General features: G+C 38.9%; 1 protein-coding gene and 1 long non-coding RNA gene across 8 annotated transcripts in view; one reads left to right on the top strand and one right to left on the bottom strand.

Annotated features, from left to right (window-relative positions):
* LOC102148444 (uncharacterized) overlaps window positions 1-22,961 on the bottom strand; it is a 49,901-nt gene extending 26,940 nt beyond the window's left edge. For all 6 annotated transcript variants that reach the window (XR_011422208.1, XR_011422206.1, XR_011422207.1 and 3 more), the window contains exons 1-3: window positions 22,839-22,961; window positions 22,595-22,719; window positions 11,279-11,322 (exon numbers count right to left, since the gene is read on the bottom strand). This is a non-coding gene — a long non-coding RNA (uncharacterized lncRNA). The remainder of the gene's footprint in view (window positions 1-11,278; window positions 11,323-22,594; window positions 22,720-22,838) is intronic.
* Window positions 22,950-27,446, top strand: part of ARHGAP18 (Rho GTPase activating protein 18) — a 171,741-nt gene continuing 167,244 nt past the window's right edge. The window contains exons 1-2 of one of the 2 annotated variants that reach the window (XM_070223766.1): window positions 23,000-23,419; window positions 26,484-26,690. Coding sequence is in view for 1 of the 2 variants with exons in the window: in XM_005596918.4 (XP_005596975.1) it covers window positions 23,376-23,419 (44 nt within the window). In the remaining variant the exon portion in view is untranslated. Of the gene's footprint in view, window positions 23,420-26,483; window positions 26,691-27,446 lie in introns of both variants that reach the window. The other variant, XM_005596918.4, reaches the window with a different exon arrangement.

Below are 27,446 nucleotides of genomic sequence, written 5' to 3'. Positions count from 1 at the left end.
AACTTAATTTGACTGTATTTTTATTAAAAATGTAAATTAAATTTTGTTTATATGTTTTTCAAAAATGTTATGTTCTAAAATATTCAGAATGGTATGTAAAAATTAAAACGCAAAATAAAATTATAATGATTAATACAAATTTTAATGTAAATTATTTAAATGAACCTGAAATTATTTGGGAGGAAATTAATAAAATCTCATTAAATACTTTGACAAAAACAAAATTACTGGCAATCTCAGCATTTAGTGTCCATCTAGTTATCATTTAAAAAATTTAGATTATGCTTTACTCATGTTATGTCTAGACTTAAGTAAATGTAGATATAGATATATACACAAACAAATATAAGAGTAATATGAACTGTTTAATACTGCAAAATGTTCCCCCCATGCCACGTGCAACAATGGATGTGGAAGACCAGGACAGCAAGGACGTGGATGTTTGATACCACTGGGAAAGCATACTTCATTATGTCAGAGTCTAATGCAAGAACGTTATCCGAGAGGAAGGATTTAACCAATCGGTAATTTGCCTCTCCTGTTTCCTGAGTGCTTCCACATTCAAAATCTTCTCTGCACTCAGAAGCAGTGTCAGCCACACAACCCACAAAACTTGACGGCATTCAGCGGCAGCCAGCATCTGTCTAGAAGCTATAGAAGAGATGTGAAGTGTTTCCCTGAGGATGCAAAGTGTTACTGCAAGAGCAGGTGTTTCAGATGATGGGTTCTGCGGTGTCAGCACCGAGTGCACCCGGATGGCAAGTAACAGAGGTGCCCATGGGCTCTTTCACAGAAGTTTGTGATATGCGGGGACTTCTGAAATGTGAGGCCGGGGCAGAGACATTTCTTGCCCAAGTCCTAAGGGAGGATGGTTGGAAATCCTGTGCCCATGGTAGCACCGAGCCATGACTGTGTCCCCAAGCCTTTCTTAGGGCTGCTGTCCAGTGTGTAATCAATCACATTGGATGTTTACGATCAGACATGATGACAAGGGTAGCTCTTCCATAGTGACAAGAATTTGGTGTATCTGGATTTACATGTGTCTCTGATACACCAGAAATCATGCTTTTTCTATTATGGTGCAACAGGCTGTCTGCCAGTTCCTACCTCGAGACCTTGCACAAGTTATTAATTTTCCAAGTCTTGGTTTCTTCAGCCATAAAATGGGTCCAATAAAACTACTTTCTAGAGTTGTCATGAAGGTTACATGAGTTGAGGAATCATAAAATAAATTGTTCATTGCCTGATAGAGACCTATTTTCGTTATTCCTGATGTAAAATTTATCCCTCCACTCTCCATCCCACTGTTTAACCAATAAGCTCTATCAATTCTCCCTGACAAACCCTCAGGTAAGAAAATTGATGGGTTGTTTTCTAAAGAAAGGAATTCTATGCCCAAGAAAGTCACTCTACCTTCCCCAAACTCTGCAGGAAACAGTGACTGCCATTCTATGTCAACCCTAGACAAACAGCTTTCCCCTTCTCTCATGCTGCCCCTCACTGCTGGAGCAGCTCCTTCAACTCTGGCATGACACATGGACACAAGCTTACCTAGGCCCTTCAATCCTGCCAGGTGTTCTTGTTAGTCCAGGGGCTATTTCAGATCTTATCTGCCTCAGTTAAATGTTCCACCCCTACTTATTCTCAGCAGATAGCCCCGCCTCTTACTTCACAGTGAAAATAAATTCATGAGATAGGAACTCTCTCGGCCAAGCTTATAAAATCAACTTCATTGTACCCATCCATGTCTCTACCCTCTCTCTTTTTATCTAAGTGCACCCTTCTGCTAGTGTTCCTGATCACACTTCCCCCAATGTCTCACGGATTTCCCATCATAAATTATTAGACTTCTTCACATCAGTTTCTCTCTTTTCACTAGGTCCTTTGCATCAATATTTACTTATGCTCATGCCTCTCTTTTCTTAAAACAACAAAAAAATCCAGACCTGTCTCCTGGGAGCATCTATGTTATCATACTTCTTCTCCAAGCCCTGCTTCTTGAATGAGTTGTCTCTATTCATTGTCTCAATTTCTCCAACTCCCACGCATTCCTCAAGCCATTTTCGTCAGGTTCTACTTCACTGAAACTACTCTTACCAACATCTTCAAGGTCAGCTCCACGGCGTGAAGGCCAAGTTTTTAAGGCATTAATTGACCTTGGCAGCATTTAATATTGTTGATCCCTCTCTGCTTCTGAAAATCCTCTCTTCTCATGACTGTCATGGCATTGCCCTTCCTTTTTTTTCTCTATCTACTCAGCAGTTTCTTCTCGGTCTCTCCTGCCACCTCTTCCTCTACTCACAGTTCTGAGGCCTGTAGGATGCTCTTTTAGATACTGTCTTTATGTACCCCTCACATTCTCACATGGCAACTTAGCCACTCCCACTCACAAGACAAGACACTGTCAGGGGCAACTCAAACCATCTTAGGAAGGGAAATTATCGGCTCACATCAATGGGGAATTCAAAGGATGAAACTTGGCTCTATCCAGGAAGGTGACTAATGATAGTAAGAATCTGTCCTGTTTTCTCTGTCCCTTAGCCCTGCTTTCCACAATGTTATCTTCATTCTCAGCCAGACTCTCTCCCTTAACAGTCAAGAGAGCCACTGGCAGTTCCATAATTACATGGCCCAGGATTCTAGAAGGAAAGAGAAGAACATTCTTCTCATATCCGTTTCCACTCTCCCCAAAAGGGTTCTAATAAACCCATCTCAGTTCACATGCTCATCTTGAACCAAGCACTGTGGCCAGGTTGACGGGGTGCTTACAGAGCCGATCTGGACTCCATCCCTGTGGTAAGAGTAGATCAGAATGAGTGCTGGCCAGATGAGTGTCCTCACAAGAACTCTGAGCAAGGAAAAGGGATACTGGGCAAGAAAACAAAATACACATTTATGACCTATTTCACCTTTTTCCAACAATTTTACTGCCTGTATTTCTAGCTTAATTATGTGTCTCAAGCTCCAGAACTTCCTATCCAACAACCTCCCAGACCTCCCTCTTTGGGGAAAATATAGAGGCAACTTAAATGAAACAGTTTCAAAAGTGACTCAATATTTTCTCCCCTAAAATGTGCTCCTCCTCATTGATTGTCTCCTTCAGCAAGTGGCACCGCTGTCTACCCAGTTGCTCAAGCCAGATACCCAGTGGTCATCCTGGATGCCTCTGTCTCCCCAGCTAGATGTTCAGATCTAACCAATTTTCAGGTACTGTGACTTTTAAATAGTTTATCTGTCAAAATCATATCAAGCATCTTTTCCAACCCCAATGGTATGAATCTAGAAAAAAATTAAATAGTTCATCTGCCCATCTCTTTCGAATTCCTCCACTATGAGCCTAATTCAAGCCACCATCATTTTTGCATAGACTTTTAAAAAAGTTTTCTAGCTGATATGCTGCTGTTGGCTTCTATTTATTCACTTCTTCCCTGTATTTTTAATTAAAAAAAAAGTTGAAGTTATACACGTACCTCAAGTGGCAAAAGTCTTCACGAAGTTTATTATGAAAAACACCAGTCCCCTAGTCATCCTTCCCTCATTTCCCTGGAGGTAGGTACCATCACCAATTTTTAGGTATTTATAACCTACATAGAATGCTCTATTGCTACTTGCTGGTACTTTTCAGTTTTAGGCCTTTCCTATTGACTTTCCACTGGAAAGGATGAGGACTTGACTTTCTTTCCTTGCTCTGCTCCCTTCTCATATATATTAAATATATGTGCCATCCCTCTTTTCCCCAACACAGCTGTATCACAATTTTGGCTGTTATTTGGGCTTTATAGTCAATGTTATGCATTATTAAAATTATATAAAAGCTGTTCACAGATGGAGATATTAATGATAGGGTTTTATCCTTCTTTCTATGTCTCTCCCAAATGGCTTCTTTCTGTTTTTCTTTTCTTTTTTACTTTTTTTTGGTTTATATCTTTCATATTAGAGGCTCTTCTCAGATACCTGTTAATGCTTGCTCTCTGTGCTAGTGAAGGGGGAGGGAGGCTGAGAAGCTCTGGGTCCATGTACGGTGCTTCTGAACCATGAGCTTTGCTGTCAGCTGAGCTGACTGGCCATTTAACGGTGGGCCCTCTGATGTTGGTGTTTTTAGGTCTTTCCCCTGGACCAGGAGGGTTTCCTGAAGAGACCATCCCATTTCTGTGCCTTAGGAATAAAGGTCTGGCTGTATTGTGGAGTGGAGCGTAAAGTCACTAGGTCTCAGTATGCTGTCTGCTTACATCTTCTAATTGGCCTGTTTTTAGCAGGTCACCCCTTCTTCTCAGCAGTGCTTGGGTGTCTCCCCCAGTCCAGAAACCTTCTCTCCAGAGAAAAAACCTCCAGTCTTTCCCAGGGTGGATGACAGACAGCTGCCCAGCTACATGGAATAGACAAGTGGATTTGATTGCTTCTTAGAAGTTACAGGTCTTCCAGTTTACTGAATGAACAAGTGCCACTTGTGGCCAGGAAACATACAGCAAAGGGCTGGCTAGCCTGGACTGGGAGGGGTAACCCTGAGGAAAGCCTACGATTAAGTCAAGACAAAATTATGACACCAAAATATAAAGTTCTGAGTCAGGAGAGATGAAACTGATGACAAACACAGGGACAAAGTTATGGAATAAATAGTAACTTTGTTAGAGGGGGGAGAGAATGCAGTAAGACTCAAGATACAGAATGGATGCAGTATTTGCATTCTGCTGCTGGAGGGTCACACATTTACAGTCGTCCCTCAGTGTCCGCACAGGATCGGTTCCAGGGCCCCCGGCAGATACCAAAATCCACGGATGCGCAAATCCCTTATTCCGCCCTCCGTAACCTCGGACATGGAACCAATGGATGCGGAGGGCCGACTGTACTTTGCAGGGGTGTTGTGATAGTTACAGATAGTGTATGTAGCCTGTTTTACATTTTAGGCTTTTAATAAACCGTAGTATTATATCATATTTAGTTAAGATGTTACCCCATTAGCATTTTTGGAAATGAGCATGTTTAGATTACAACCAAGAGGAACACGTCTGGAAAGTATTTATGAAAGGAGATATATGCTTCTGGAAACAGGTACCAGTCAAACATTTCAGCAAGAACTCATGGACATCTGTATCTGAAATGACTGTGCTTCCTTTCCTGCCTGTTGTGTCTCCACTGCAGATTCAAACAGGGAGAGGGTGAGTCTAGCTAGCTTGAGTCTTAGTGCCCAACTTCAAAGGGTGGTTCCCCAAATAATATTAATAAGAAGAAAATAGTAAAGATAATATACAACCCAGTGTTCTATACTTGGTTATGGCCAATTAGTGATGTGGGGAAAATGTTTGCCCCAAAAATGCTTGGGGCAAAGATGTCTACGGCAAAGAAGTGTAAGACAAAAAAGCATGAATTAGCACCTAAAAAAGGTGACTTCAATAAAATCTAAGAAAAAAAAGTGCTACAACTGTGGTTTTTTTAAAAAAAAATGATAATTCTCTTAATTAGTAGAAACTCTGAGTCATTTTAAGTCAGTGTTTTTAGGTCTTATTTCTGAGTCACATTCTAGGTAATAGTTCACAAGAAACTGAAGGGAACATGTTCCAAATGCCTTTGTGAAGTTCACTCTCCTTTCTTGACATTACACATGACATAAGACGGGAAGAAGGACACCCTAGTTGGTTGTCTAAGCCACCCCAAACACCATCTCTAGGAGTCCCCACCTAGGTGCAGGGAAATTCTTGACACAGAACCCTCAGTCACTCCAATTTTGAGGGCAATTTGTCTGTGGAATCATAGCAATAAAACCTAGCTTGCTATTTTCTTATGTTATCTTACTGTATTTATCATGATGACCCACTGCCTTGCTTACATTTTAATACATGATGCCGTACGAGATAATCTCATTTCACTTAATTTAGAGAAAATTTTTTAAAACATCTGTTAATGAATACTTATAGAAATTTGCTAATTTTGTAAGTGTTCAGTAATTAGTTATAATACTTATGTTATCATTTCAGCCAAACAAAAATGATGAAAAAGAAATCAGATTACTATCTATTTAAGAAAAGAAAAAGAAAAAGAAAAATGTCAGGTCGTGATGATGTTGAGGACCAGTATATTATCTACTTTCTTGATTTTAGCTGCTACTGTTGTAATCTATATATAACTTCTACAAATTCAAAAATTACAACCACTTTATTAATAAAAATAATTGAGTTCTACTGAATTTTAAGAGTATTTAATACATTTATTATACATTTCTGATTTCTACACACAGACACCATTGAACACTTTATATCATGTTAAGTCTGTCAGTTTTTCCCTAAGACATTCCATTTCACCAAAAAAATGAATAACAGAGATCTAAAACAAAAAATTTCTTGCTTATATAAATGACAGAATTTTGTTTTTATAGAATGCGATGATATAAATGATAGTAAATTTTTATACCAGAAATGTCAGAGGAGGAAATTGGCCCTCTTGTCCTGTTCTGTTTGCTTTTAGTTTGTTAATGGGGTGACATCGATTCAATTGATATTGATTGAGTTTTGAATGATAAACGAACCTTGCATTTCAGGGATGAACTCAACTTGGGTCATGATGACCTTTTTAAATATTGCTAGATTCTACTTGCCAATATTCTGTTAATGTTTCTGAGTGTATATTCATGAGGGATATTAGAATGCAGTCTTCTTTTTTTGTAATGTCTTTGTCTAGTTTTGGTATCAGGATAATGATGGTTTCATAAAATGAGTTAGGAAGAGTACCTACTTTTTCCGACTTCTGGAAGTGTATGTGTATAAGTGAGATTATTTATATCTTAAATGACCAGCAGAATTCACCAAAGAAGTCTCTGAGCCTGGAGTTTTCTTTGTGGGGACATTTTAAACCATGAATTTTATTTCTTCAACACCTATAGGACTCTTAATGTAATCTATTTTTCCCTGAATAAGCTCTGTTAGCTTATTATTTCAAGGAATAAATTCATTTTATCTCAGTTATCAGATTTATTGCATTTTATTTTCCATAATATTTCCTTAGGGTCTTTTTAATATCTGTAGGACATGTAGTGGTGTCCACTCTCTCATTCCTAATATTGGTGATTTGTGTCTTTGCTCCTTTACTTTCATAATCAATGTATCTAGAAGTTTATTTGATTTTATTGACTACTTTAAAAAATGATCAGCTTTTGGTTTCATTGATATTCTGTATTGTGTTTATTTTTACTTTATTGATTTTTTGCTTTTATCTTCATTATTTTTTTACTTCTTCTTACTTTGGGTTTAATTTGCTCTTCTCTTTCTAGTTTCTTAAGGTGGAAGTTTAGATAATTGGTTTGAGATCTTTCTTCTCTTCTACTATAAGCATGTAATGTTATGAATTTTCCTATAAGCACTACTTTTGCTGCATTATACAAATTTTGATCTGATGATTTTAGTTTTTACTCTGTTCAAAATATTTTCTGATTTTCCTTGTGATTTCTTCTTTGTTTCATGGATTATTAGAATTTTAGAAGTGTGTTTTTAAATTTTACTAGTGTCTTTCAGTTACTGATTTTAAGTTTAATGTCTTTGAGTTCAGACACCATATTTTGTACAATTTCAATCTTTTAAATTTATTGAAACTTGCTGTATGGCCCAGAAGGTGATCTATTTTGATAACTATCCCATGTGCCCTTGAAAAGAACGTGTATTCTATTTGTTGAGTGGAGGGCTCTATAAGCGTCGGTTAGGTGTAGTTGACTGATAGCACTGTCAAGTATTCTGTATCCTTATGACTGTGTGTCTATGTGCTCTGTTAATTATTGAGAGAGGAGTGTAGTTGTAGTTTTGTCTATTTCTTAAAGCTTTATAGGTTTTTGTTTTGTGTATTTTGGAGTTCTGTGTTTAGATGAATATATCTTAAATTTTTTTACATATTTTTGATGAACATATAAATGTTTATCTTTACCATTAAGAAATGTCCTTCTTTACCCTTAGTAATAGTCCATGCTCTGAAATCTACCTAAAAGAAAAATATCTATTCTAACTTTCTCTTGAATAATGTTAGCATGAGATATCTTTTTTCTCACTTCATTTTTCATCTGTTAAAAGTGTCATTTGTGTTTATGTTTAAAGCAAGTTTTTCTTGTAGACAGCATATAATTGTCCCTTGTTTTTTATTCAGTCAAATAATCTTTGCTTTTTAATGGAGTGTTAGGCCATTTACACTTACTGAAATTATCAATGCATTGGTTTAAATCTACCATCTTGTCGTTTGTTTTCTATTTGTCTTATTTGATCTTTGTTCCTTTTTACCTCTTTTCCTGCCTGGATTAATTTAATAATAATTTTCAAGATTCCATTTTATCTCTTCTGTTGATTTATTAGCACTAAAATATTTTAAAGTATTTGTTCTAGAGTTTACAGTATAAGTATTTAATTTGTCCCAGTCTGTCTTCAAATGACACCTTACTATAGTATACTTCTATTTCCCTTTCCAGCCTTTGTTGGAAATTATTATTATCATACATATTACTTCTACATATATTCTTAATCCCACAATATGTTATTTTTGCTTTAGACCATCATATCTTTTAAATAGATTTTTTTAAATAGGGAAATATATTTTATATTTACCCATAGTTTTAAAATTCCTGCTTTTCATTGCTTTGTATAGATTCAAATTTTCATCTGGTATCATTTCCCTTCTACCTAAGAACTTCCTTTAACATTTTTTGTAATGCAGGCAATAAATTCTCTCAGCTTTTGCTTGTCTAAAAAACACTTTATCTTGCCTTTATATTTGAAAACTATTTTTACTGGGTAAAGAATTCTAGGGTGAGAGTATCATTTTTCCCCCTGCACTTTAAAGATGTCCCTCCATTGTCTTCTGGTTTACATTTTTTTGAACAAGATGTCTACAGCAATTCTAATCATCATTCTTTTGTGTGCAATATGTCTTTTTTCCCCGTTGCTTTTAAGATTTTTGCATTGTCATTGGTTCTCAGCAATTTGATTCTAATACGACATGGTGTAATTTTGTTTTTTCTACTTGGAGTTTGTTAAACTTCTTGGATTTGTGGATTTATGGTTTTCATCAAATTTGGAAATCTTTGTTGTTTTATTTCTGTCTTCACCCCTCTTCCTGGGACTCCAATTATGTATATGTTAGACTGTATTTTTCCTCATGTCATTGTGCTCTGTTTATTATTTTCTTTTACTTCTCTGTACTTTATTTTGAATAAATTCTGTTGCCAGGTCTTCCAGTACAGTAGTCTTTTATTTTTGCCATGTCTCATATGCTGTCCATTCCCTCCAGAGTATTTTTCAATTCAGATATTGTGGTTTTCATGTCTAGGAATTACACTTAGCTTTTTATATGTTCAATTTCTCTTCTTATCATGAGCCTACTTTCGTTCACATATTTGAGCATTTGTATCATATTTATAATAGACATTTTAATATCATTTTATGCAAATTTCATCATCTCTGTCATTTCTTGTCTGTTTCTAGTGACTGATTTTTCTCATGGTTATGAGTTACATTTTCCTTTTTCTTCATGTCTTGTGAGTTTGAGGGAAAGCTGAAGGTTGTGAATTTTATATTGTCAACTAGTGGATTTTGTTGTATTTTTAGCATACTGTTTGATTAGTTTCTAGAAAGCAGTTAAGTTTCCTTTGAACTAGTTTGTTCCTTGTGAGATTTGTTTTTAAGGACTTTTAAGTTGGGTCTATAGTAGCTTTTATTCTAGGACCAATTTTGTGGCCCTTCTAATCTCATGTCTTCAATGAGATCTCTCTACTCTGATTAAGGGTCCTTGACCAATTTCTGGCTCTATGTGAGCTCTGGGGAGTGTTTATCTTACAAGTCCTCGGTAATTGTTCTTTCCTTGAAAGCTGTTTTTGTCTGGCCTTAGGAGCATTCACCCTATATATGAGCACTTTGGTATTGAGATAAAGACTCAAGTGTTCCCTACTGTAGATATCTGGAGATTTTTCTCTGTGTACCTCCCTTCTTTTGGGTAATCTGTCCCATGAATTCTATATGGTTCATCCTCTTAGACCTTCAGCCTTGGTCTACTCAACTCAGAATCATTGCCAGACTTTATTGAGTTTCCCTAACTATGCCACAGGGAATTACCTCTGGGCAGAAAGTATAGGTGATGAAAGGTTTAACATCAATTTTTTCACTTTAGAATTCACAGTCCTGTGCTGGCAGTTCTCCAATGTTTAAAAATATTTTTCCCCTATAGTTTTCAAGTATTTAGATATGTGTGGCTGGAAGTTAATTTTGATTGCATTACTTTTTCATGGCAGAAATAGAATTCCACATATTCATTATTCATGTTATTATTGTATTCATTTGTATTGATATTGGAGGAGTGTATGTAGAAAAAATTTGCTGTTATAAATTATCAAGCTTCTAATATCTTTGTATATAACACATCTCCTTGGGGGCAGGGGTGGAGTGTGAAGGTAGGAGAGAAATTCTGTTAGATAATTAGGCCTATGGTTTCTCAAGGGAAAGAATAATGTCTAGATTATCTATTTATTCACAGAATAATCATAATGCTTCACACATAATTGGCTCCCCAAACACTGTTGGCCAATGAACAAAAGAAGAAAGGAATGAATGGACGAAAATAGAAGAAAGCTATGTAATCAGAAGTAGCGTTCTTTTGTCAAATGATATAAATATATTTTGAAGATCTTGTTACATATTGCCCTTCTACTCTTTACAAAAATGGCACCCATTTATATTACCATCAGCCATAAAAACATTTACTCATTTCCTTGCAGCCCTGCCAACATCGAGCTAAATCATTTTTATGTCTCTAAGAAATGATGAACAGCAAACATCCAGAACTATTAATTTGCACAGCAGAACTTCAAACTTCTTTGCCAATTTTCTTGCTAGAATTAGGATCTCTTAATAAAAGATTTTGCCTAAATTCAAGTTATTTACGTAATTATCCCATCCTAACCATTTCTGTATTCACTATCTTCTTTAAAAGAAATCAGTCACAAAAATGCTTGATTACTACATTGTTTATTAACTTAATGTCAGCCTTTTAGTCTTTAACATGAACTATTTATTGGCTATGTTGCATAATTTTGTCCTGATGTGAAGTTATTGAAATACTTTCAAAATTAATATCAAAATATTTTGAAGAGTTTGTAAAGAGGTGAGCAAATTAACGTGCTTTAATATCATGTAAAAAAAGAAAAATTTTGCTGAAAATAGGATAGTAAAGATAAATGGGAAATCTTTCTTGTACAAAATAATAGAAATGATAAATAAAAGATAGCAAATATCATTTTAACGTACACAGTTATACTCACAAGAAAGTGAGGCAAATCTTCAGAGGACAAAAATGTGAAGGAACCTGAACACAAAAAGAGTAAGTGTGAGTTGTTACTTCAGCTTTCTTACAGGGGTATGTGAGTCTTGATAAATTAGAGGCTTGGAAATTGACAAGTATAAATCTATGCTGAAATAGCATGTAGGGAATTGGGCCTAAAGAAAGATAAGGAGTTAGAACTCATCTGCACACATGGGGAAGGTTGGACCCAACGCAAGTAGGTGACCAGGAAAACTTCAACCAAGTTTCTAGTTGAAAAAAATTAACGGTCCCTTGTGAATTTATAGTCATGAACCTGATCATACAAGTTTGAGGTTTGAATTGCCATCATCTCTATAGTCTGGTAACTACATACCAATAAATTAATCAATAAATTTTGGTGCTCGACTAGTTACAATCCTGGGATACATCCAATCAGATCACACAGGATTACTCTACATAAAGTCCTGAAGAGATAAACTCACAATCTATAATTATAAAACACACATGGAAACACCTCATGAAACAGATCAGCAGAGAAAAAAGATATGATTGGACCCCACCCCCAAGAATAGGATTATCAGGCACAAATTATAAAATTAGTATGTTTAAATGATTAAGGTAGTATAAACTAAATAAACAAGAACATGAGAAATGTATAAGTGACTATGAAAATCACCAAACAAACTTAAAAAGGAAAAAAGGAGCTTTTAGAAAAGAGATATATAGTTACCAGAATTTAACAATTATTGAGTGGATGAAACATAAGATGATATGAATATATAGAGAGAATTAGTGAACTGGTACATTTTAGTGAGGAAACTATCCTGAAGACAACAGAGTGGAAAATAGATAATGTTAAGAGAAATATGAATAGACATGGAGGATAGAGTGAAAAAGTTTAAGGTGTGTGTAACTGGTATTGCACGAGAAGACACTACAGAGAATAAATAAGAGGTAAATTTTTAAATAACATATACGTATACCTTCCAAATTTAATGTGGATAGGAATCCAAGATTTGTAAGTCAAAACAAGTAATCAACAGGATAACAATACTACATCCTTACATAAACTACTGAATATTGAAAACACAAAGAAGATATTAAGCAATGAGGCACAAAAACCAGATTTATAAACAGCAGCAAGAAGACAGCAGAATGATATAGTCAAAATTTTCAGAAAAAAATAACTGAGAAGCTAGATTTTATACCCAGATAAACGATTATTCAAATGTGAGGTCAAAATGAGTGGCTATTATATTTATCATCATAAACATTTACTGTTAACAAATGTTGCTGAATTAATTATTAAGGGAAATACTTCAGAAAGGAGAACAGTAATTGCAGAAAGAAATGAGATACAAAAAGGAAAAAAACAACTTTTTTACATATTGTAAATCTTTAAAAGAGAGAATTAATATATAAAATAATATTAAATATGATGACCAATTTGTAGCTATAAAAACAAAGGAATGTGAAATACTGGACAATGTTAGCATGCAAGATAGAAAGTGGATCATTAGAGTCAAATCATTCCTCAAGAATAGAAAACAAATAATTTTTAAAGATATTTTTAATATTTTTTTAAATTTACAAAATGTAAATTAACTCTATTTGCCGTACAGTTCTGAGTTTTGACAAATGCATGGAATCATGTAGTCATACCACCATCAAGACAGAGAACAGTTCCATTTCTCAAAAAAATTCCATTGTGCCGCTCCTTTGCAGACATTTGCCATCCCAGCAGTTTTCCTTTTCCAGACTGCCATATAAATAGGAGCAAACAGAATGTACCCTGTTGAGTTTAGCTTATTTCACTTAACACATGCAATTGAGATTCATCCACGTTGTGGCGTGCATCACTATTCCATCTTTTTTACTCCTGAGTAGTAGTTTGTCCAATAATTCCAACATCTGGTCATCTCAGGGATGGCATCTGATAATTATCTTTTCCTTTATGTATTGGTCAGATTTTTCGGGTGCTTTTTATAAATTTGTACTGTATCGTAGGTGGTTTGAATATTCTGTTGTGAGACTCTGGGTCCTGCTAAAATCCTGTGGACAACGTGGACAGCAACTAGTCAACACTCAGATTAAAAGCTCTATTGCAATCTATGGGCTGTGGTTCCACTGTCAGTTCAGTTTTCAAAGGTGAGCTACGCTGCGGTGTGTCTGCTCTGTGCACACAGCACTCGCGGGCCAGTCTGAGAATTGGGCACTGTTCTATATCATAGTTCAGCTCTCAAAGCCTTTGCTGTGCTTCTTTTTATCTATTCTATACATGGACAGATGAGGTGTGAGCTTGGCTTATGTCAGATCATACATATAATTCGGGAGTCCCCTTTCCCAGCTCTCTCATTTCAGGGACTCCCCTACATTCTCAGGCTCCTAAAGCCCCCTTCTCTCAGTTCCTCTGCCCCGAAAAATAGTTCTCCTAAGCTTTTACTAAGATAATCACATTTATGTTTTTCTTTTTATCCTTTGACCTACTGATGGGCTTAAACATATTTCCTATTACTGACCTGTTTTTGCATTCATCCAATGAACTCCACCTTGTCATTATATTTTATGCCATTAATGCTCTGTTAAATTTTATATGTTCATATTTTCTTTAGGATTTTTCATTAATATTTTCTTTCTTTCTTTCTCTCTCTCCACATGCGCACACACACAAACATTGCTATGGACTGAATTGTGTGCCCCCAAAATTCATCTGTTGCAGCCCTAAGCCCCAATATGATGGTATTTGGCCTGAGGGCCTTTGGGAGTTAATTAGGTTAGAGGAAGTCAGGAGGGTGGGGCCATCATGACGAGATTAGTGGCCTTACAGGAAGAGACACCAGAGAACATACTCTCTCTCTCCATCATATGAGAACAGCAAGAAAGTGGCCATCTGTAAGTCAGGAAGATAGCTCTCATCAGAACCTGACCATGCTGGTACCCTGATCTCGGACTTCCAGCCTCCAGTTGGTTAAGCCTTCCAGCCTTTTGTTTTGTTATGGCAGCCTGAGCTGACTAATACACACATCCTATTGGTTCTCTTTCTCTGGAGCACCATGACTAGTACAGACGACTTCCTTCTTTCTCTATGCTCTGAGACAATTTAAATAACATTGAAATTCTCTGTACTCTGAAAGTTTGAAAGATACTATCTATACAACCATTTTGTTTTGTTTTGTTTTGAGTTTATCTGATTATGTTCTGGGTATCTTGTGTGGTTGTTCATCTGTTTAGGTTTTCTATGTATTCTCGGGTCAGTTACTTTTAAAAAAAATTCTAGAAAATCATCTGTTTCACTCAGGTTTTCACATTTGTTTGCACAGTTCTGTAAAATATTGTCACATAATATTTTATGCTTTCTTTTCAATTATGGTTATTCCTGTCATTACTTTATCCTTCAAATTGGGTGTATCAGAGTGCGATTTCCAAATCATTTCAAATTGCAACTCTGTTCCTGTTAGTTCTTAGTATCTTTGGTTTAACTCTGGATGATATTTTTCAAACATTAATGAATGATGTTACTGCCCTCCCCACTCCCTGCCTAAGGTTACCAGTGTACTTTTGCTGTTAAATAATTTATTATTATTCTTTTAATTTAATTAAAATTTTTTTCTTTTGAGGAAGATTAGCCCTGAGCTAACATCTGCTGCCAATCCTCTTTTTGCTGAGGAAGACTTGCCCTGAGCTAACATCTGTGCCCATCTTCCTCTACTTTCTATGTGGGACACCTACCACCTACCTATGGCTTGCCAAGCGGTACCATGTCTGCACCCAGGATCTGAACTGGTGAACCCTGGGCCACCAAAGCGGAACGTGCACACTTAACCACTGTGCCACTGGGCTGGCCCCAAAATAATTTTTGTCTTTCAAATTAAGTTTTGTACTCTGTTCCTACTCTGCTATATTTCTCCAGAAATTTCCGTTCTTTCTTTCTTTCTTTATTTTTAGTGAGGGAGATTAGCCCTGAGCTAACAGCCATTGCCAATCCTCTTCTTTTTGCTTGAGGAAGATTGTCACTGAGCTAACTCTGTGCCACTCTTCCTCTATTTTCTATGTGGAACGCTGCCTCAGCATGGCTTGATGAGCAATGTATAGGTCCACGCCTGGGATCTGAACCCTCGAACCCTGGGCTACTGAAGTGCAGAGTGTGAACTTAACCACCACGCCACTGGGCTGGCCCCCTCTTTATTGTTTTTTAATGTGCTTGTTTTTTTCTTGGCACATTAGCTACCAATTTATTTTTTAAGGGTGAGTGGTTTAAATTTTTTTAGCAGCCTATATATTAATTTAATGAAATATGATAATAGAAACTGAAGTTGAACTCAGTTCTCTATCCACTTAACATATTCAGAATAGTTAACATTATTTTATAGTTAATATTACTCAGCAATTATTACAGAATTTAAATAGTGAACATGTTTCTAAAATAAAATGTTTTTAAAACTAAGCAAAAATTTTAATGATTTCAGAATAAAATATCTTTGTGTAGTAGAGACTGCTAACTTTCTTTCACTCTCTCTTCTTCCTTTTTAATAAAAACCCCCATCAGGGTAGAGGCTATATTTGCCATCCTACCTTGAGAAAGCTGTGACTATCTATGTTCTAGCCAATGGAACTGAGTGGAAGTGCAACCTCAACATCATTCCTTCAAGGCAACTACTCACTCTCTACTTTCTCTCTTTCTCCTTTTACGTGGGCTGGAACAAACAGGTGCTGCTCAAGGCAATAGTAGCACAGAGTGTCTTTGTCAGATTTGAAAAGGTGATCACTTGGGGGAAAACTGATGTCCTTGTTCTGCCATTGAATTAGATAAAGACACTCACTTTGGACAGATAATTTCCAAAAAGGTGACCCTTCGGATGGACTAATGGACAAAGCTTCTGTTTCTTCCCATTATCCCTAAGCCAGTGCTACAGCAGAGCACGGGCTGAATTTTGCCAGTGAGCCTAAGGAATGGTCAAGCAGAAATAAAGAAGGAACTTGAGTCCCTTAGACTTTATGGAGTAGGGTCTACCTCACATCTGTAATGTGAGGAAGAAATTGATTAGTATCTTTTTTGAGCCACTGTATTTTGGGGTCTCGTTGTTGGAGAAGCTAAGCCTATACCTGAACTTACTTTGACTGTTACTCTACATGAGGCATTGATTAGATACTTGATATTTGCTAAGTAAATTCACCTCTCTACTCAACTCCAAGACTCATTCAGTGCAGACAATACCTTCAACATAAGATGAAATTCAGTCCTTAAATCAGAATGACACAGAAATGGATCTTGTTGACGCATACTTAAGTACAAGGAACTTTTACCATGTATTTGAGTAGTTTTTATTTTATTTTGTTTTTCCATTTTACTAAAGTCTATGTAAAGTGACCATCTTTCAGCTTACTAGTATAATTGGTTTTTCCATTTTCTCAGTAAATTTCTCAGTGGAATAATCTGCCTCTGAAAAGAAGGGGGGATTTTTTTATTTAGTGATTCATGGAGGATTTCCAGTCAGTCAACCCCAACCAAAATTCTAAGGGACTACAAAAATCCTATTTTTAGAGAATAGAGACTGTACAGATGTGCAATATGTCACTTGCCACTTTGCAAATTTCCTTCTTTGTGCAAACAATGAAGATAGCAGCCTCTCTTCATGCCAATGAAATTTGGGCACACCTAGTGCTTGTCAGACCAAGTGAGTCTTTTAGCACAGGATGCAATATTTATGCATGCAGTACCATATTTTGACAAATGTTTGTTAAGTACATAATATGTGCCAGCCACCACGCTACACATAAAATATAAAGATTATCCTTACTTTGAAACACTTACATATCATCGGCTAGTGGAAAAGACAAATGAGTAAAGAGATAATTTCAATATAGCGATTTTAACAAAAGCACTGTGCCAGACAGTTATCAATTTATTGCCTCTCAGCTCCAAATCCATCCTTCATTGCCTGCTGATAAATACTGAAACATCTCTCTCTTGCCAGTTGGCATCGTGCTAAGCTTTGTCAGTAGAGGGCGCTGGAAGGACATTGCAGGAAGTAGTGATGTCTCTTCCTGTTTCCGGCATTCTTGCTCTTGCAACGCTGGGCTGGCATGCAGGCATCCAGTGGAGCTCACCTCCAGTGGGTTTCAGCGGCAGCCCTTGTAGAAGTCTTTGCAGTGAGTTCCCAGAGTGCCCCAGTAGGCTATCTAGCAGTAAATACAGCAGTACCTCCCAAGGCAGTTTGCAGGTGAGTTCTGCAGTCCTCGTAGCTGGCTCTCTAGGTGGGAGTTCATTGGCATCTCCTCATTTCCAAGCAGCAGCTTCTGGATGAGTTCTGCAGTCACTCCAGCTAGCGTTACATCAGTTAGTTCAGCGGCACACTCTTACGGGTGTATTCAGGTAGGTTCTGTGGGCATCCAGAGAGTTCAACAATACCTCATGCCCATGCCGGTGATTTCCTGGTGGTGGTTTGGCAAGTCCAGTCGGTCTCCAGCCAGCTTCCCGGCCAGGTCAATAGCACTTCCTGCAGGCAGCCTCCCAGCAAATCTTATCAGCAAACCAGCGGGCAGTGTTCTGCCTCCTAGCCTCAGTCCTCTGTCACCACTGCTGGAGGCTTCCAGCTTGTGAGCCCCAGCCCCATAGCTCATCCCTGCCAGCCTCAGCTTGCTGGTTGTGGACCAGCTCTGGCCTGGGCAAAGTTCTCCACCATCCGGTGGACAGCATCCACCCCAAAGAGGCTGAGTCCCAGCCTTGGGGAGGGCCTCCTTCTGTGGGGACCCCGTCAGCCTGGGGTATTCTTTAGCGTTCTCTTTATTCTCTTTTAGTAGTTTTCTCCGAAAATGCTTAATTATTCTTTATATGAAACCCTCTCCTTTCAAATTACTGTGGGGTGTCTGTCTCCTTACTGGACCCTGACTTATGAGCACTATTATTATATCTTAACCATAAATAGGCTAATTGATCCTAAATTAACAATGATACATAGAACACTGTTTATATGGAGTATAATGATATGCCAAAATATCTATATTTACAGGTTTTTCCTCTTTGCTTAGTAATGTATATTATACCTTAAATAATCATAGATTTTTCTAATCTTTTTTCCCCCTTAGGGAATCATTATTAATGTCTCTTTATCTGAAAAATGTATCTGAAAGATGCATTTTCATATCACTCAAAAATGAATGCTGAGGAAATAGTACAGAGTGTATCATGCTGGAGAAAATTATTTACCCAGTCAAGAACTGAAGGGCATTGTAAATTTAACCTACACGTTCAATAATCTTTTGGACTTGGGAATTGAGTTTGTGAAAATGGGGGATTAATCAGCCAATGCTCGACTTCACTGCCTCGTGGACAGTAACGTTGCAGAAGTGAACTTCTGTGTGGGGATAAACAGGCCTGCAGCAGTTGAGCAAGGTGAATGAGACGGAATTAACCTTTTAAAAATATATTCATCGTGAATAGTATTTTGCGTCTTTGGGAAGCAAGTTCTCATGGAGTTTAGGGGGCATTATCCCTATACCTTTTATAAGGAGTTACTAATACAGAAGTTCAAGGCCACCTACTCCAGAATTCAGCTCAGTAACACAGTAACACTGTACTCAGATCCCACTCTGTTAAACATACAGTGGGAGTAAAGATGACTCCAGGTCTTGCCCTGAAGGAGTTTATAATCCAGTAAGGAAGAAAGTCATGTACATGACAAATAGAATTTAGGACAAGACCAAATGAGTGGGAAATGAGGAGCATGGCGGCCATGAGAAAGCGCCTCCCAGCGCACCATCTGCGGGGAGTGTAGCTGACCAAGGCCCCAGCTGCTGGGCTCTGACAGTCATCACAGCTTTTATGCTGCAGACACACTTTCCACAGGCCGCTCCCAGACAACTACTGAAAGTGGCAGTGATACTAAGGTAGCCCAATTCTGGGAGAAGCCGGGCTCCTCTGATGGAAGGCATTGGCTTGTGGATTCACCAACAGCCTAGCTGAACTTTCCTTAGAACTGCACCGCATCCAGCTTCCTTCCTTCCTTCTCCTTCACTCAGGGTCTGACTTGGTCGTGATCAGATGGCTCACCCAGCCTCCCATGGCTCCCTCCCCATTTTTTTCACAGATATTTTCTGTAGTAGAGTTTTTGCACATTTAATCCCATTTTGGCTCTGCTTCTTGGAGGACCCAGATTTACACACAGAGGTACAAGCAACATTTATGAAAATACAGAAGGTGGAAATATTAATTCTGAAAACTATTTCACAGGAATTATCTTTTAACCTGGACCTTGAATAAAGAGTTGGATTTTGGTAGGAAAATGCAGGACAATGGCAAACTGGGTTGTGGGATAGTAAATGACATGTTTGAGCAAGTGGCCCAGCATGGCCAGAATGTATAATGCACAGCAGAATGTAATGGGAGACCAAAGTACAAACACAAAGGGCAGGAGAAAGGCCTCAAATGCTATGCTCAGACATTTAGTTAATTCTTAATCATTTTAGCATTTTGAACAGGAAAGTGAAAAAAGCATATCTTAGACAGGAGGCTTTTGACTGCAAGGAAAACTCAATTTAAAGTGACTTTAAACAGATTTTATTGGCTCACATTCCAAGAGGAGAGGTGAAGTAGGCATTTGTGTAAGTAGATCAATTCACCAAGGACCAGGTTTTCCATCTCTGCTGTTTACATTGTACAATGCTGGCTTCTTTACAAGGCTGATCTTTTCAAGATGGAAAGATGGTTCCTGGTAGCATTAGGGCTTGCATGCTTACTTGTCTAAAAATGAGACATTAGTGGATTTCCATAATTCTCTCTTATGAGAAAAGAAGAAGCTTCTTGGAGCCTGTTGCAAACTTGCCTGACCTCTTCATGAGCTAAACTTAGGTCACATACCCATTCCTTAACCAATATTGACTGGCAGGGGTGTGGGGTTACCATTAAACCAATCAGACCAGTCAACTTCTCCTTGGGCAAATGGACTATTTGGGGGATGAATGGAGAAATAATCATAATTGAGGATCTATTAGGAGACAGTTGGGAGAACTCTGCCAAGGCAACCAGCCATGTTCACTGTAATGGTAAAGCAGTTTTAGGAAGAGATTATTAGGAACGGTATGGAAAAAGGATTGGAGAGTAAGAGATTAAAACAGGGTGGCTAACTGGACAGCTAGTGCTGCAATCACGAGACGTGATAACCAAAGTAGTGACAATGGAATGAATGAATGAATAGTATATACACCTTAAGTTTTTAGAAAAACCAAAAAAGAATAGAATCAGGTGCAGACATTGCACCTTCAAAATTTAAAATTGAATTCAAAAGAGGAAAGAGTTGTATAGAGTTAGAGCCTAGGCTTTGGCATCAAGTTGACTTGTCCTTGACCCCACTTCCAGCTTTAAGTAGCCATATTTCCTTGGGGAAGGTACTCGTGAGGAGGGAGGCTGTGATCTGGTTAAGCACTGAAGGACATTAGCACTTATCAGCATGGACTTCACAGCCATCTCTGCCTATTAGCTATATTATCTTGGCTTTCAAAGCCTTGGCTTCATCATCAGAGATGTTAATATTCTGTCCTTGAACTTTACCAATTACGGTTCATATGCCCACTTTCTTTGGACATCCACAAACATATTATTACTGTAAATTCAAAATGTAAAATCGTGATCAATCCTATTAAAAGATGCTTTTTGTGGCAATTAAATGTGATATCTGTAAAGAATTTAGCTGTGCCTGGTAGAGAATAAGGTGTCAAAGAAATTATGGCTATGATTTTGTCATTTAAACCGAGAAATTCTTGGCTTTGATGATTAGGACATTCTGGCTAATCTCTGGGATTTAGACTCACTGCAATATAATGAATAGCAAAAAAATTGTAGGAGGTGAATGAGGTGTAAGGAATCTCCACTATGAAACAAAATGAGTGGGTCCAGAGGGCCTGTGGCAAGGGAAGATGTGCCTCGACTTCTGCTTTTATTTCTACGTGGGACAGAGAAGCAAGGCTTAAAGGCCATCAAACAGCTCCACCCTGGTTGTCTGTATTTACCAGGTCGGCACAAACAGGTCTGCCTCTTTCTTTCCAGTTATGAAATCTCTTATTTGACTATATTGAAAAAATCATTTTTTCTTCTGGAATCACCTCCTCTAGGAAGTTTCCCTAAATTAACTGGACCAATTTTCTAATTGGTCACCACAATTAGAAGGACTCCCTCCTGTGCCTTAATCTAATCTGAAACCCATGAAAACCAGGAATTGTGCAGATGTCTACAATTGTATGGATGCAAACAGTCAGCATTGTCTGCATCCTTAAGGAATTCACAGCTGGTGGGAGGTGGGTATGCTCCAGCTAAAGACTATCCAGAAAGTGTGGTGATAAAAGGAGTCACTGGAGAGACAAAGGGGAGGGGAGCCAGGAGGGCTCTGGACTCCAGAGGCCCTTAGGTAGCACCTGAGTCTTAAAGGAGAGTAGAAGGTAGTCAGAGGATGGAGGAGGGGAAGGGGAAGAGAGAAAGCAGGAGGGACGGGGGAAGAGGGAGGGAGCGGGGACTCCTAGCTCACCCATGTTTCGGTGTGGACTCTCACAGGCCCAGCTTGCAGACTATAGCTCCATTTCAACCATGAAAGCCTTTTGGATTCACCTCCATAGACTTGGCAGAAATGACAGGCTAAAAGTTTTTCAAAATGAAATGATTTTGTTATCTGCAAACCATGAAGAGCCAATGTCCCTGCTTTCAATAGCAGCAGAGAGAACATGCTCTGGGTTTGGCTCAACTTGGCAAAGAGCATCTTAGACAGTTGGAAAGAGAAGGGGACACACACACACACACACACACAGAAGAACACAAAAGTAAAAATCATATTTAAAAGCCAATTTGTTCATGCATTGGACACTTATATGACAAAAATTAAGTGTATTCCTATTTTCAAATACTTGGCCTGCCCAAAATGCAAATCTGAGAAGGTCAAGAGTCCAAATTTAGGCGCATATCAAATTCAAGAACATCAGCCTTCCTAGAAATGCCATTTATAGATTATCTGACAAACCTGCAACTCATTCTCACACAAGCATTTATGCAGCATTTGCCATTTACCAAGCCCTGAGAAAGGATTTGGGTTTGCAATCACAAATAAGCAATATTCCTTGCTTTTTCTGAGCTCACCATCTGAAAGATTTCAATGTCAAATGTACGTTGTTATAATAGAGGTTGTTAACATTTAAATTTCAAAAATTACACACTTTATAAAATACTTGTTTTACTTGAGAAAATCATTGTCTAAAGGCAGATTTCATTTGTGTAGAAATCAACTAGCTCGTAACACATTGCCTAGACTTTCAAATAGACGCAATTCCATACCTAATCCTTGAGCGACAGCAATTTCACAGCCTACACCGCATACTTGACCCCAGAGGCAACTTCATCGTTCCGGTAGCGAGTTAAAGACTAAACACCACCGATAGCTTCCAAACATCTCTACCAACCTGTCAATCAAAAACATTGGCTAAGTGCAGGACAATGAGTCCTTTCTCCTCTTTCTTTCTTTCTTTTTTGTTTCTGCCGGGTGGATGGAAGGAGGTCATCTCCATGTTCCAGAAATTACCTGCACTAAATCTCACCCTCTGCCCACTTCGCCATTCTCCTTTCTCAAATCAGGAAGAGGAGTCAGCGGCTGGAAGGCCCCTGTCGGAGCCGCGGGCAGCCGAGCATGCTCAGTAGCCGGGCGCTCTGAGCTGCCTGCAAGCTACGGCTTGCGCTCGGCTCGGGGCTCCAGCCGCGGCTGATCCCGGCTCCTGGAAAGCTCCTCTCCGCCCCACAACGTGCGTCTTCAGGATCTTTGGTGCAGCCGCGCGGCAGCGGGCTCCCCGGAGTCCTCCAGCCCGGTCCCCGCCTGCTCGGCGCGGGACTCCTGGTCCCCAAGCGGCAGCCCCTCTCTTCCAGCGGCGGCTGAATGATCGAGCAGAAATGACAGGCTGGGGCTTAGCCTTGGAGGGCGAGTGAGAGCCGCTTCTCTTCGGAGCCGGAGAGAGGAGGTGTGTCGCGGAAGGAAGTGCCCGGGAAGATTCTTGTAGCAGCTCAAATCGTCGCTTCTGTCTTCACTCCTTGTCGCCCGGTGCTCCCTGCTCTTGACCTGGGAAGGATGGTTACAGTAGTAACGAAACTCGTGCACTGCTTTCACCTCGGGTAAGGAGAGCACCTGTGCGTGCTGGTCTCTTTTTTCAATGTATTGATTAGCTCTGAAAGTCACAGCTGGGAAGGGTCTTTATTAACCTTGTTGTTACATTACAAGTTTGTCTTCAAGGAAGACTGGGAAAAAAGGACTTCTCATGATTTTTAAAAGTGTTCACTTTGAAGTTGAAGACGAGCGTTACTCTTCTTTCTTACTTCTGCCATTCTTGCCCCTGTCTCTGACCTGTTTGGTAACATTTAGGTCTCTATTTGTAAGACGAGGTTAAGGGCACTTTTTTTTCTTTTCAAGATTCCTGGAATATTCTGGGGAAAGGAACTTCGTGCCGTAGAGGCGAACGGAAATCATCATTGATAGCCTTTTTAAAGATGATTATGATTTCAGTTACAGCCAAGAGAGAATAATTAACAGCATTAAAATTCATCATCAACCTTGATCAGTATGAACTTAAGCGGACCAGAGGAAATGTTCATACTACCGTTATTTGGTTATTTGTAAAGATAAGACAAATGTGCAGGGTTTACTTTTGAGAGAGAAATAGCCCACAAGTGTAAAGAAAAATAAAAAAGCACCCTCATTTTCGCTGAGTGTTGAGCAGGATAGCTTCTCACAGAAGCGTCAGTTCAAAAGTAAAGAAACATTTTCAAAATGTAGCTTTGTGATTGCAAATTAACATTTCAATGGAAACTGTGGAGTCAACATCTTCAGATGGCTCGTCACATAAAAGAAAAATGTGAGAGGAGAATTTCAGAACATAAACCAAGAGCATTCCAATAAATGTATCTAACACTGTGCTACCAAAGAAAGGCTATCCAGAATGTCATCTGGTAATAGCTACAGTTTCAATTACTGTTAATTTGGCTGGAGGTTTTGACAGAAAGGATCTCTTTTCCCAGTAAACCCCATGTTAATAAGGTAACAGTAGGTCTGCAAATGTTGCCTGATATTTGCAATTGTAATCAAATAGGGCAGAAGAATGTTTTCTCTCTCATCTGTTATTAGATTTATTTCCTACTTTATCCTAAAATAAACTTATTAATGACAAGTCATTTAAAACAGTAACTATGTGTTCTTTCTCTAAGACATCAAAGGACTTTTTCTTATCAAAACTAAAACCAAAATAATTTCCAAATCTATCAGTGATAAAGAGGAAGAAATAAGACAAGGACATACATGATTGAGGGGTAAATGCTTCACTGAGAAAAGTTGGCATTTCTGGACAGATTATTGCTTTCAAAGTTTTCTTTTTAACATAATTTAGTGTTTGTGGTGCGCTGCCTTGTGAATGAGGAACAGGTGAACGGCCTCTGGTAAGAAAGGGTGAGGGAATCAAGCTTGTGCAGAGTGAAAAATTGCTATTTCTAGTTTATTCTATATGGACTAGAACCCACCAGCATTCAGTTGACAGGCTTTGTTCTGCGAAAGAGACAGAGTTCTTTAAAGTCGCATTGGCCTGGGAGCTGGGAGAAATCATTCCTTCCCCCCCTTTTTTGGTGTAGGTATCCCAGCTCTCTGCATTCGCAGCACCCTGAGTTCTGAGCTCCCAGCTGACCTGTGGCCAGACAAAAGCTGCCAATCGGGGAACTCTGAGGTTGATAGTCTGGCCTCTGACTTTCACCTGTTCACACTCCCTGAGTTCACAGATCCCCAGCCCAGGCGGCCCTGGGTGGAATTAACTGCAGAAGCACCCTTTTCAGAAGCTCTCAATAACCCGGGATTTTACTGAGAAAACTGTCTCCCAAGGCTTGCCTCTGCTTGTTCTTGGTGGCTGTCAGCTAGAATGGTGCCTTAGTGATCAATCGGAAGAAGAAAAAAACAGGGACGAAGTTGTCCCCATGTTTGGATATTGAGGAGCAGGCAGTTGGTCCTTTTCTTTCCTCTCCTTCACTGCCCCCTCAGCCAATTATGACACATGAGGAGGAGTAAAACTCTATTCCAGTGCAAGTCATTCTGTTTTCCTTTTAAAGAGGTGAGAATGGTGATGGGGCTGTGTCTGTCACTAACCTGTCCCAGCCCCTCTACCCGCCTTTGGTGTCTTTTCTAGATCGGTTAGAAAATAAGTGAGATTTTATAAACTCCCTTAGACTGAATTAGTTTGTGAAGCAAATGCTTGAAATAATATAATGAATTCCATTTTCCCTTTTAACAATCGAGTAGTGCTAGAACTTCAGTCTTAATATGCATGTTTCCCTTCATTGAGGAAGAACTTGTGTCTGCTTCTTTATTTCTCCCTTTTCCGAGGCAGACTGGACTAGTGTCTAGAGTTAGAACAAGGCTCAGCTGTAGTTTGTTCATTGTAAAAACCTAGACCAGTATATGTCACAAGTAGTTTTCAATAGAGAGCCCACATGATCAGAAATACTTTTATTTTAATAACAGTATAATATAGGACTTTCTCAGCTATTCCTCCATCAGATTTTTTATAGCAGTCTAAAAAGAGCTAACTAACTATCTTGGTATAGCATGAAAAGTGTTAGTCCAGGAGGTACAGTTGTACCTATGCAGAAGTGGAAATACTCAAACATTAACTGGCATCTAGGCAAAAAGCCAGAAATATCAAACTAATTCTAGGGTTGATATATTCATGTCCAAAATTCCGGGGATTCTGTGTCTTCTTCAAGGGCTTAGTTAGCTTTCAGCCCAGCCACAACTTTCAGATTGTCACAGCAAGGAATTCAGCTTGATAATGGAGACACAGCCTGAGGTTTGAGAAGTCTGGTATTGTTTCTCCGTGACGTTGTTTTCTGTGGAATAGCTCAGCAATGGGGGGCTAGGGTAGGTCATGACTGATGTCTTTTCAAAGGTGCAAGTCCAGTTGGAATATCTGCATTTCTTGGAAGAAATCAGTGTATTTTCCACTTCCCCTCTCCTGCATGCTTAAGTTCCTTATATTACTGTGCTTGAAGGTCTTGATTATATTACTTAAAAAAATAAAGTTGTAAACCCTTGCAGAGTTGACCTGATGAATCTCTTAGAGACCTTCAGTTCCAGGAAGTCACCCAGGAGAAGCGTTCAGAAGAACAGCCCTAACTAAATCACCACTTTCTGCTTCTACTTCAGTATATCAATGGTGGTGTCCTGGCATGCTGAGAAAGAAAGAGTCTTCATCACTTCCTCCAGCACGACATAAATAAACTGAAGGCAGTTTCAGATAAAATCTTTCCAGCTGATAACATGTCTCCTCCCCTCTTCCTTACCATGGGTTCATCGTGCACCTATGCGATGAGCTCTGTTGTGATGTTCAGGGGAATCCTTTGAACGAGACGGGTAAGGTTCCTTCTCTCAAGGGGCTTACAGTACAGAATGGTGGGCGAGTCGGGTGGTTCACCTGGAGAAGGAGACAGTAAATAGGCTAATATCAGGTTATTGTAAGTGCTGTGAAGAGCAGACAGAGAAATAGTAGAAAGTGTCACTTTTGATAGGACACTCAGAGAAGCCCTCTCTGAAGAGATGACGTTTGGTCTGGAATGAGAAGGAGGTTGAGGTCTGGGGACATGTTTCTGGTGGTTTGGTTTGTTCTAGAGACAGATGTAAAGCAGTGTGGCCAGGAGGGAGAAGAGCGTTTGGGGTGGGGGAGAGTTAGGGGTGGTGGGTGGGAGTGGGTGGTGGAGTGGGGAGAACGAGGAGATAAGATCAGAGAGATAGGCCAGGTCAGGTCAGTGGGTCGCTACAGCCTGAATCTTTTAAGTGGGGGAACCCACTGGAGGACTTTCCATTATAATGGAGCACTGTGGCTGCTAAATGGAGAGTGCGCTGTAGGGCCAAGAGGGAAGCTGGGAGTTGGAGGATGCTGTTGCGGTAGACAGAACACACTGGCGACTTGAACTAAGAAGGGAGCACTGGAGGTGAAAGCCAGCGTGCACAGACTTTCTTTCTTCTGTAAATTCTATTTTATTTTTGATTAAATAAGTAATGTATTTTTGTTGTAGAAAACCAAGAAAATATACAGACATGTCCTCAAGGATTTTAAATCATAATCCCACCACTCAAACTTAATCACTATAATATTTTTAGTATCTATCC

This window comes from Equus caballus, chromosome 10, assembly GCF_041296265.1.
Source record: "Equus caballus isolate H_3958 breed thoroughbred chromosome 10, TB-T2T, whole genome shotgun sequence".
Lineage (NCBI taxonomy): Eukaryota > Metazoa > Chordata > Mammalia > Perissodactyla > Equidae > Equus > Equus caballus.
This window is presented reverse-complemented; position numbering and strand designations above follow the sequence as displayed.